Here is an 11,949-nt window from a genome sequence, read left to right as displayed (position 1 = left end):
CCTAATTTCTCTTTTGTTACTGACCAAAGAAATTCATATATATAAAAGCAAATAAGTTTTGCAATGCACAAATAATAACATCAACGTTAACTAGTGTAATGATTTATAATTTCATATTGTTATTTCTTAAAAAAATAAATAATTTAAAAATACGATCATAAGTCAGGCATCTTTCTGTTTGAAATCGAAGCATGCTAGGATTTATATCCTAGGCGTTTACGGTCACACTGAACACAAGCTCAAGCAAACCGATGAGTGCTGGAATTTCGTCAACAATTTTTGTTTTATTCCAATATGTCGCTTTATTTTTCGAAAGAACTGGTCGAATATCAAATCAATTTTGAAGCCGGCATTAAGGAATTAACAAAAGAATGGGATGAGCCCGAATCAGAGTTAGCTCAGCGCTTACTAGAAGCTGAAGTGAGTACAAAAAAATGCTTTAAAAATTGCGCCTCATTTCATGTATGTACATGATTGTATATTATTTATTTTGTCAATAGAGAGTTACCAACGAAGACCTTAGTCGACGATATAGTCCTGAAGATGTGCGACAACTGTGTCTGCGCACCAAAGTGCGCGTCGATATGACCCTTTTCAATTGTGTCTGGGAGGCAAAGAAACGTTTCGATAAAAAGGAACGCCTGAAAAATCATTCCGAAAACTTCATCAATAAAATGTACATTAAAGCAGTGAAGAGAAATATGGTGATACCATATGAACCGGAGGAAATTGAAACAGCTGTGAATATTCGTCGTTGCATACTGAAGAAGCGTAATAATCTACGTTTAGACAGATGGAATAGCTCGTTATCCCAATCGTCATCAACATCGTTGTCCATTGAGGAGATCAGTGAAGACCAGGACCCGTCATTAATGTTGTCGCAAATACCCAATCATTTGCCCAGTAGTCCCAAAGGTAGCGGAGTCGCCCCCGTTAATACAATCAACTACCCAGTTGACCTCACATCGTCAGGTCCCGATTCCAGCGAACCTCAACTTTGGCATGTCGGAAACACCGAAAGCGAAATTCTTCAATTGTCCACAATTGCTGAAAACGAGGACGACAATATGTCTGAAATGGCCGAATTGGCCATAAATGATGAGTCTAACGAAGTCCAGGAATCAAAGGATAATAGTTTTGATAAGTCAGAGATCGATTGGGCAACTGCAGCGATGGCAATTAATCCCAACTCTATGACCATCGACTCGGATATGCAGACGCCAAAAACAGAGAGTGAACCAATCCCTGAAGATTACTCCAGCTTCAACACCCAAGTGCCCTGCACATCGACGGAATCCACTCATAATACTGATGATTTTCTTTAATTTTCGACTGAAATACATTTTTACTTTAATTCAGAAGTATTAACTAAAAACATAACAAATACTACGGGTAATAATATTTGAAAAATGTAAAATGAATTTATTTGTGAATTGAATTACAAATTTATTAAACATGCTTCCGAATATATCTTCTATTTCTATATATAATAACATTATTCGACATATTGTGCGCGCTGAATATATAAAAAATTCCTTAAAATACGATATATATATTATATATCTGCATATATATAGTTTGTGTTTGTAATACTAATATAGCCTAGTTAAAATCGCATATGATTAACGAATTAATATGGGTTTGTAAAAACTTATGAGACATAAATATTAATCACAAATCCCCTGCTTCAGATATTGTAACTTTTGTACAGCGAAACATAAAAAAATGGTATTCCCGATTTAGAAGTCTAGCAAAGGGGATCGCGGTAAATTCGGCATGCCGAACGTATAACTTATATTTATGTATCTGAATTATATACAGAGATATTTTTTACATGAACGGAAAAGGAAACGGGGAACGGGAAGCGGGTAGCAACTGTACAGGCTGAAGCCACGACGGCGACGACGATGTTGGCGGCGGCTATGGAAAGTGATCGAATATGAACTGTTCCATGAACAGTGATTCCGAATGCTAGTTGGATGAGTTCTCACCCATCTCGCTAACCGAGATTGTCATTTTCTCTTCATCGCCGCTATCCTCTTCATCGTCCTCCTCCTCATCCTCCTCGGTCAGCTCTTCCTCATCATCCTCTTCGGTCAGCTCTTCATCCTCCATGTCATCGTCGTCGCCAAAGCTATCGGTACCCTCATCGCCAACAATTCCGCCGCTGGCACTCAATGGCAGCTGCACAATTGTTGCGCAACCCGGTGCCGCTGAGACAGTTGAGCCCGCAACTGTTGCTGCCACGCTGGAGGCGCCGCTGCCATTGGCGGCTGTACCGCTCGTTGGCAACTCAATGGTCACAATGCCATTCAAAGTGCTAATGCTCTTCGGTGTATTCATCAGCTTCTGCTCCTGCTTTATATTCAGGTCAATCAACTCGACACCTGTACGCGTTTTAAAGTGCGTCTTGATGTGCTTGGACAGATGATCGCTGCGCATGAATTTCTTGTTGCATTCGCGGCACTGAAAACGCTTCTCGCCAGTGTGTGTGCGTCGATGGCGTTGCAGCTCGTCGGAACGCGTGAAACGCTTACCGCAGAACATCCAGGAGCAGACAAATGGACGTTCGCCCGTATGCCAACGTAAATGGGCGCGCAGATGTGACGTTTTGCCATAGACTTTGCTGCAGCCGGGTATGTGACAAATGTGCTGACGCTTGCGATCCGAATGCTTCTCGCCATCGGTGCAATTGGGGCAGGTGCAGGCAACGCGCTTCAATCGTGGCTTCACTTCCGGCGTCGTTGCATTTTGATCGCTGCCAGTCACACTGATGCTCACTGTTGGCTGCTGTTGCTGCTGCGTCGTTGGCAGTGGCTGCTGTGGCGCTTGCTTCACCAGTTTGGCGCGTGCTGGCGTCGTTAGGGAGACCACTTGACCGCTTGGCGTATTCATGGTGATCTGTGTTCCGCTGCTGGTGGTAACAATGCCCGACAGATTCGCTTTGGGCACACTGCGTGGTGTTGTTGCTACTGCTGTTGCAATTGCTGCCGCTGCTGTTGTTGTGGTTGGCGTGCTTGGTGTTGTTGCAGCCGCCGTTGGCGCTGGTAAGGCGGTTATTTGTATGGAGGCGGGAATGTTTACAGTTGACAAACTGTGTCCATCACCTAGCAGCTGCTGCTGTTGTTGTTGTTGCTGTTGTTGCGGCGACTGAGGCACAATAAACTTGATCTGTTGCTGCGCTGCGGGCAACTGCACTGTGTTTGTGGGCGCAGGAGGATTCGGCGTAGTTTGCACACTCGACACACACGTATCTGGCGGCTCCTGCTTAATGTTGGTGATCAGTTGCGTGGGACTTTGTGGCTCCTGCTTGGGCATCATTGTCATAGCTGTTGTTGCATTCTGCGGCTGTCCGTTGCTCGCGGTTGCTGCTGCAGCTGTTGCTGTTGTTGCAGCTGTGTGCATGGGTATTGGTAGCTGGGTGAGCACCTGTTGAAAATTGGCTGCCATGTTGGCGGGCAATTGATTCGCCTGTATGATCTGCACTTGACCCAGACCCGGTATGTTTTGTATGGGCAACGCTTGCAAATTGCCACTCTGCAATTGCATCGCAGCAGCGGCCGCGGCGGCGTTTTGATTCGCACGCAACTGTTGCAGCTGCTGCAGTTGCTGCGCTGGAATCACTGTCAACTGTTGCCCCTGGGCATTGGTGATGGTGATGGGTTGATTGGCATTCAATTGCCCGCCTGCCTCATTGATGGCATTGATCAGTTGCTGCTGCTGTTGTTGTTGCTGCTGTTGTTGCAGTTGCACTGCTGCAGCCGCTACCTGTTGCTGTTGTTGCTGCTGTTGGGCTTGCTGCTGTTGGGCTTGCTGCTGTTGTTGTTGCACTTGTTGCTGTTGCTGCTGCTGCAATTGCTGCTGTTGCACCACTTGCTGTTGCTGCTGCACAAATTGTTGCTGCTGCTGTGGATTCTGTATGTGTATGATGTTCGCATTTGGCGGCAGCTGTGAATAATTTAAAGCATTCAAGGGAGCTAGTTGCACCTGTTAAAATAGATATGAATTAGTAAAGTAATTTACTAAATTTAACTATAACATTTTACCTGTTGTATTTGTCCATTGGGGGCCACAATCTGCGCGATTTGCGCAAACTGCGGCATGATCTGCATCTGTTGCATTGACGTGGGCATCGCTTGCAGCGACTGTGTCAGGTTGGACAGCGTTGGAGGTGCTGCGCTGGCTGCTGCTGCCGCTGCCTGCACAGGCACGTGCACAGTTTGATAGATCGTTTGTCCGTTGGCCGTTTGCACGGGAATCTGCACGGCAACCGTTTGCTGCAACGTTGGAGCGGCTGCTGCTGGCGCTGCTTGCGGAAATTGCAGGAGCTGTGGTGCTGCTGTTGCGCCACGCAGCTGGATGTTCTGCAGAGTCTGACCATTCTCTAGCTTAATGGTGGTTGGTGCAGCGCCCAACAAATTTCCGATGTTGCCCAGCAAACCGTTTGCGGCAGCCACCGAGGCGGGTATCTGAATGTTGGTGCCGGGTATTGTGATGGTTTGTTGTCCCACGGCAGCTGCTGCTGCGGCTCCTGTTGCCTGTTGTTGCTGCTGCTGCTGAAGTTGCTGCTGTTGTTGTTGCTGCTGCACCTGTTGTTGCTGTTGTGCTTGTTGCTGTTGTGGCTGCTGCTGTTGCACTATGTTGGCCAACGGTATTTGTATATTGGTGTTGGGTATGGTGAACAGTTGCGTCTGTGCCTCATGCGCTGGCGCCGCTTGCGGAGCACGCACAATTTGCCCGTTGGGCGTGATGAACGCTTGCTGGCCATTGATGTTGACGGGCTGCGCGGTTGCAAGCTGCGCGTTGATGTTGGGTATGAAGATGGCCTCCTGGCCATCGATGTTCACCGTTTGCATGGCCATGGGCTGCACAATTTGAAACATATTCGGTGGCAAGCCACCAGCTGCAGCCGCAGCTGCAGCTTGTTGCACAAACTGTGTTGGCATTTGATGAATGTTGATGATCTGTTGCATTTGTGGTGTGGCAGCTGCTGCGGCTGCTGCTGCATTATTGGTGGCAACCGTTGCCACACTGCCTGCTGCTCCCTGCGTTGCTCCCTTGACTCCATTACTGTTGCTGCTACTGCTGCTGTTGCTGGTATTGTTATTGCTGTTGTTGTTGCTGGCAACTGCGGTGGCTGCATTGACGTTTTTGTATTGCAACATTGTGTGTTGCTTTCTTGCTGCTTATCGAATGTATAAATGGGGCCAAACCCTACTAGTTTTGGTCAACAAAAGTGAACCGAGCGTTTTAACTTAAATAAGTTCATTTTTCACTACACTTTAACAGCGACACAATTTTTCTTTTTTTCTTTTGTTTACTTTTAAAACGCATATAACACGAATGCACACACGCACACACACACAAATACACACGGGGCTAGACTATATACATTGCATGATGGGGATTTGTGCTTTATTTGGACGCTAATTATACAAAAATTGAAGCGATTTTTAACTTTTTTTTTGTTTTGACAAACATAAACGCGAATGAGAGAAAGAGATGAGCAGAAAAGTGAAAAACCATTATCGATACAATCGATATTACTTCAGCAGGGATTATCGATTGCTACTGTTTAAAAGCTTAACATATTTTATATACATGCAATAGACATTGGTTATTTTCATTTAGAACATATCAAACAATTGACGAAACAAATAAATATTATTTAATTTGCTGACATCCATACTTTTCATTTAAAAAATAATATAAATTCACTTAACATAGCACAAACTGTGAAATACTTTCAAAATATCCATAATTTTTTTTTTAGCATTAAAACTAATTTATGTTTTTGTGTTCTATAATTTGTATTTTTTTCTGTTATTGCAATATAATTATTTAAATTAGTTAACAGATTTGTTATTGCAGCACTATCGTTCACAAGATTGCATTTTTGCGGGTCACATCGCTAACTTGTATTTTGGATACATATCGATAACTCGATAAATGTGTTGAAATGGGCTAAGAAAACAGCCAGAAAGCCAATTCCGCTTGTTGTAAGTCTCTCTCACCTAGAAATCGCATTTTCTGGACGGTTTGCACATCATGGAAGTGGATCAGCTAACCCTGGCCGATGTGGTCTTCGTAATCGAGAGCAGCGCCATCAATGGCGCCTACATCAACGAGCTGAAAACCAATTACATTCTACCCACTTTGGAGCACTTCACACAAGGCTCAATTGACGAACGCGAATTCCTAATCGCTGAACGTTATGCGACACTTTACGGCATCGTTACCTACAGTACAGCGGCGAATTTGCTCGAGCCTGTGTGTGCCACCTATGGTCCATTTGTGCAGCCCCAGAAAGTGATTGAAACCATCGAACGCTTGCCTTTGGTTGGTGGTGGCATGGAATCGCATGGCCATATGGCCGAAGGACTTGCTGCCGCTCACGGATGCTTCGACGAGATGAACGAACAACGGCACATGTTGGAGCAGGCGAACTTACAACGTCACTGTATTCTCATCTGCAACAGTCCTCCTTATCAGATGGCTGTGAATGAATCTTGGAAATACAAAGGTAAATCTTGTGAACAATTAGCAGCACTGTTCAATGAACGCAAGATCAATCTATCGATCATTGCGCCTCGCAAAATACCCGTGCTTTTCAAGCTTTACATGAAGGCGGATGGTGATCAGCCCATTACAACCAAAAACTATGCCAAAAACATACGGCATCTGGTGCTGCTCAAGGGGTACAGTCTTAAAGAGCGTGCGCCGAGTCCGAACAGCATGGCGGCAGCAGTAAATAATCAAATGGTTGCACCACCGCAGACTCAAGCGACCGCAGCAGCAGTGCTCAACAACGGTCAGCAGGCGGTGCAAGGCCAGAACATTCCCATGGAGACGAACACAGTGCAACAACAGCAGCAGCAACAGCAACCAGGTGGTCCTCCACAGCAACAGCAACAACAACAGCAGCAGCAACAGCAAGTGATGAATATGAACAATATGCAAGGGCCACAGCAGCAGCAACAACCTGGCACTGTGCCAAATCCGGCTCTCTTGAATGCACAACAACAGCAGCAACTCATGCAACAGCAGCAGCAACAACAGCAGCAGCAACAGCAATTTATGCCGAATCAAATGCAAAATGCCAACTTTCCGCAGGGAGTTGTGCCCGGCCAGAATCGTTGGATGTATCCCAATCAGCCGGGTCAGCGTCCACCGTTTATGCAGGGAGGTGGCAACAATATGCCCATGCAGCCGCAACAAAATGCTAATCCGGCTTTAATGTCACGTATTAGTGGACCGCCCAATCAAACAGTCAATTCACTGCAGCAGCAACAACAGCAGCAGCAACAACAACAGCAACAATTGCAGCAGCAGCAGCAACAGCAGCAAAGAATACACATGATGAACCAACAACAGTACAATCAATTGCAGCAACAACTGGCACAGCAACAGCAGCAGCAACATCCCCAACAGCAGCAGCAACAACACCCACAGCAGCAACAGCAGCAGCAGGTTAATCCCAATGCGAATACCAACATGATGCCAGCTGTTTCAAGTGCCGGCAATGTGCCAACGCTCCAGCAGCAAACAAATCCGCAACAGCAGCAACAGCCCAATCAACAACAACAGCAGCAACAACAACAGCAGCAGCAGCAACCACAAGAACAAGCATCGATACGCGAAAAGATCTGGACGGGCATTCTTGAATGGTCGGAGAAGGCGAAAAACGATCAGCAAAAGATTCCGCATACCTTGCAATGCACCGTTTGCACCAACATCAAGGATGGGGAACCTGAAATCAAGGCGGACAATTGGCCACCCAAGTTGTTGATGCAACTGATGCCCAAACATTTGGTGGGCAACATTGGCGGACAGTTTTTGAAGGACTCCAAGATGGTGGTGTTTCGTCCAACGCCAGGCGAAGCGCTCGATTCATTAGCCAAAATGATGACATCCGGCTTTGCAGGCTGTGTACATTTCTCGGCCATGGCCAATACACCAGCATGCGACATTAAAGTGCTTATCCTGTTGTATACACCTGATCGCAATGCGTTCCTTGGTTTTATACCCAACAATCAGACGATGTTTGTAGAGCGTTTGCGCAAGGTGATACAGCAGAAGCAATCTCATGGCAATATGCAGCAGCAACAACAACAGGTGCAACAGCAACAACAGTTGCCACAACAGCAGCAACAGCAGCAGATGCAACAAATGCTACAACAGCAGCAACAGCAACAAGGCAAATCACCAATGGAATTGCAGCAGCAGCAACAACAGCAACAAATGCAGCAAGATAATTCACAGCAACAGCAGCAGCAACCGCACTATAATCAATATGCACAGCTCAACATGCAGATGAGCGGCGGACCAGGTGGCAATGGTGGTATGCAACCACAAATGCAAATGAATATGATGCAACAGCAGCGCATGCCCCTCGGCGTCCCAGTTGGTGGCCCCAATCCCAATCTGCAGCAGCAGTTGCAACAGCAACAACAGGTGCCTCCCAATGTGGCAGCCATGCAGCAGCAGCAACAGCAGCGCATGGTACGTCCCATGCTTGGCAATAACAATCCAGGACTGCGCCAGTTGCTGCAACACCAGACGCCGGGCAATCAGTTTCGTCCCCAGATGGGTGGACAGCCCAATCAAATGGGCGCTGGTGGACCGATGGTCGGCAATCGCAACTTTGACGATGGCGGATATGAATTTATGTAGAGTTGTCCTTTTAGAATATGTGTGTTTCTTTTTTTATCATTATTATTCTTCAAGTCCGTGTCCGTGAAACATGTTGCAAGTTGCTCGACTGTCGTTTTGCCCAATACAAACTTGTTTGTAAAAATTGTCAAATTTCTCAATTTTTGTAATCATTTAAGTTATGCATTAAATTATACACGTATGTATTCTGATATATATTCAACATTGCCTTGGCTGCATTTGATGACTGACTATATGAACTCTGAAGGCATGATCTTAATGTCAAGAGTGAAAGACTGGCAAGTTGCAACCAATCGCATCGGCTGCACTATAACTATTGTCAAAATTTCAACCGGGAGAAATAAATCAATGGCGAGGAATAACCAGCAATTGGTCGGATGATATATTTGGTCCACTTAATGGGTTTTATCGGTGTTGTTTTTATAATTCTATAAAAAGTAGAGCATAATGCATATTTGTGCTACATTCCCGTAATTCTTAAGAAATTTTCTATTATTTTTTTTTGCAATTGTACGCAAAACAAAAAGCAATTTTATTTTAGTACAAAACGCATTTAAAGTACAATCTACAAATTATTCAAAAGTTTTAATGTTTCTAAATGGATGAGCTATACTCTGAGGGGAATTTAAATACATGCTTTCCGGTGGATTTTACGGAGGGTAGTAGACCGGCATTCGGTATGATGTTCCATGACAGATAAAGAGATACATTTTTGTTGTCCCGCAGACCGTTGCCATCATCCCAGAAATAGTACTTTGTGTTCACGTTCTTAAAATCCAAAACGGCGTTTTCGCCACGCAAAATGATTTTGTCCCAGAGCACAACTTGATTTAATTGATTCGATGGTGTTTTGTATTCAGCAGTCAAATAGATGAACAGCTGCTTCACATTCCAGTTGAAAACGCTGGTTAGATTGGTTTCCAAATCAAAAGTGAGGAATCCTAAGTCATGTTTCTCCCTAGATGCACCGTAATCAGGAACATTTTTCACAAGCACTCGCACCGTATTTATGTTGGCGTCGGTTCTGTAGTCCAGGAAAACGGTCGATACGAAGCAGCAGAACGTCAAGCAGGCCAGGACGCTTAAGGAATATGCCACTGTGGCATTTCCACGGGTTAAAACCGTATGCATTTTGGTAAATTTGCTTCAATTTACAATTAATAAAAAAGTGGACACGTAGATTTGCCGCAGATTAAATCGTTCGTAGTGGAGGAGAAATATCGATGGCGCAGTCTATCGATGCGACGATGTTTTTAAAATATGTTTGCATCTCTACGACAATTCAAGTGTTCGTTGGAACGAAAAATGAATGGAACCGATTAGTAATCTATCGGAATTTAATAAATATGTTCCTTGGAGTAGAATAAAAATACTGGTAAACAAATTTTATTAGAATTGCATTGAAATTTCAGCTGTTAGCAAAATGTAAAGCGGTAAATAAATAGTGAAAATACGTCCGACATATAAGCAGAAAGCAACTTTTATTTGTATGATCCGGAAAAGTTTAGTTTTTAAGAACAGGGAATAAACGATGCGCCTCTTTTTATACTCGTTTAGAAATATACCAAAATATGAGAATTATCGGAATTTCTATACAAATATTATATACATTTTTCAATAGTCACACCCCCTACACAGGTGTTAAACAAATAATTATTAATAATTCTCAATGAATAAATGTATATATTCGCTGCGAGGGCCATACATGAAAGATCGATGTGTAAAATGAAAGCAAATACATCGATAGTGCTATCAATGGTTTCTTTACCGCTATAAGCAATTCAGCCCATTTACCCATCGGGATATAACATTATTCGATTGAAAATTACCACGTATACGGTTTTTAATAAATAGGTGTAAGCCTTCAGCTACATTTTTTATCAAAAATAAAATTAGGCACTTATATGATATGCAGTTTCCTCTATTTCTTTTTAATCACAGCATAAGTTATGTGGATGGACCGACATTGTTAAATAAAAAGTATTTTTTTTGTAAGTGCATCAGTTTGAGGACGTCAATTGATATTAATAAAAATAAATGTTTCAGATTAGGACTAAAATGAAAAACAAAAACCAATTCAAAAAGTTGCGCCCTTTTTTATACTTAATTTTGGCTTATTATGGATTTATTTAGTCATTTTTACTGCCGGAAGTGGCATATTTTGCGTTTTTTTCGAAGAAATTGTGGTATATTTGGAAATTCAACTTGTGGTCACGCTGTATCCGGGAATAATATGGCGATCCGAAACTGAATGACAGAGAGTGAATTTAATTTTAAAGCTGCTGAAAATTTTATTTATTTGCCACAAATTTGCAACGGTAATACGCGAAACTACTGTAAAAGTATTGCATAATATTGTGTGTGTCTATTGTGATTGTTTTTAAGCACCAATGCATCGTTAAATTGGGTGAAAAATGCATCGGAAGAGTGTCGAAGAAAAAATTTTCCCTTAGTTGCTTCATTTGCCTTCGTCGTCGTCGTCGTCGTAGTCCGTCCGCCTGCTTTTTCGACTTTGGCGTGCGTGTGATTGTGGTTTCGCTCGAGTTCAATAGCGTCCTCTCGCTTGCTCAAACGCAATGTCGTGCCGCTGACGGACTGGCTGTGGTCATTGTTATCTCGCTTCGACGCGCGATGTTCGTTCGGTTTCGTTCGCTGTAAAATGTGTAAAGAGATTTTTGCCTGTGCTGCGCTCGTTTGGGGCGAAGTCGAAAATGCTCGAAAAAGTTTTATAAATAAAATGCTGCAATTTAATATATACAAAATGTTATTAGCCACACAAAATGCAGCATTCACCTGACAATTATATTGTGCACTCGCCGCGATTATATAAAGCACATAGAAAACACGCTGTGCCGAGCAAAAAGTAAATTACCAATTGCGCATCGATTGTCTATGCAAAAAATGTAAAAAAAATTAAAAATAAAAACCCCCCAAAAAAAATGCATAATGTCGAAAATGTGTTTCTATCATTAGTTATTTGTGTATTAGTTTGGTGTCTTTTTTGTTCCTTTTTTTATTAATAAGTTACTACGAAAACGTGAATTGAGAGAACGGAAAATTAAAACGAGTATATAAGTGTGTGCGTGTGTGTACATATATGCACACATATGTATAATGACGAACGAATGAGTGTGCAATGCTGAAGAAGTGAAAGAATGCACAGCGTTGCCACACGGTCGCGATCTGCCTCTGTCCATGTGTGCGTGTGTTTGTGTGCGGGTGCGAGAGAGTGTGTGTGAATGTGTGTGCCTTTACATATATATATATATAAGCGTA

General features: G+C 43.4%; 4 protein-coding genes across 4 annotated transcripts; 2 read left to right on the top strand and 2 right to left on the bottom strand.

The window, feature by feature from the left end:
- Positions 1-205: 205 nt before the first annotated feature.
- LOC132784317 (telomere-binding protein cav) lies at positions 206-1,710 on the top strand. The gene is made up of 2 exons (XM_060789851.1): positions 206-420; positions 501-1,710. The coding sequence occupies exons 1-2, from the start codon at positions 295-297 to the stop codon at positions 1,323-1,325; spliced, it is 951 nt and encodes a 316-aa protein (XP_060645834.1). The 5' UTR covers positions 206-294; the 3' UTR covers positions 1,326-1,710.
- On the bottom strand, positions 1,399-5,520 carry LOC132784307 (transcription factor Sp2). Its single transcript, XM_060789834.1, has 2 exons — positions 4,047-5,520; positions 1,399-3,987 (listed from the first exon to the last, which is right to left on the bottom strand). Exons 1-2 carry the CDS (start codon positions 5,163-5,165, stop codon positions 1,972-1,974), a joined length of 3,135 nt encoding a protein of 1,044 aa, XP_060645817.1. The 5' UTR covers positions 5,166-5,520; the 3' UTR covers positions 1,399-1,971.
- A 333-nt stretch (positions 5,521-5,853) lies between these two features.
- LOC132784310 (mediator of RNA polymerase II transcription subunit 25) lies at positions 5,854-9,462 on the top strand. The gene has a single exon (XM_060789838.1). The coding sequence runs from the start codon at positions 6,049-6,051 to the stop codon at positions 8,671-8,673; it is 2,625 nt and encodes an 874-aa protein (XP_060645821.1). The 5' UTR covers positions 5,854-6,048; the 3' UTR covers positions 8,674-9,462.
- Positions 9,159-9,804, bottom strand: LOC132784318 (signal peptidase complex subunit 3). Its single transcript, XM_060789852.1, has one exon. It carries the CDS (start codon positions 9,802-9,804, stop codon positions 9,268-9,270), a length of 537 nt encoding a protein of 178 aa, XP_060645835.1. The 3' UTR covers positions 9,159-9,267.
- Positions 9,805-11,949: the final 2,145 nt, after the last annotated feature.

This window comes from Drosophila nasuta, chromosome 2R (assembly GCF_023558535.2).
Source record: "Drosophila nasuta strain 15112-1781.00 chromosome 2R, ASM2355853v1, whole genome shotgun sequence".
NCBI lineage: Eukaryota > Metazoa > Arthropoda > Insecta > Diptera > Drosophilidae > Drosophila > Drosophila nasuta.
Note: the sequence above shows the minus strand (reverse complement) of the source record. Positions and strands in the feature narration are given on the sequence as shown.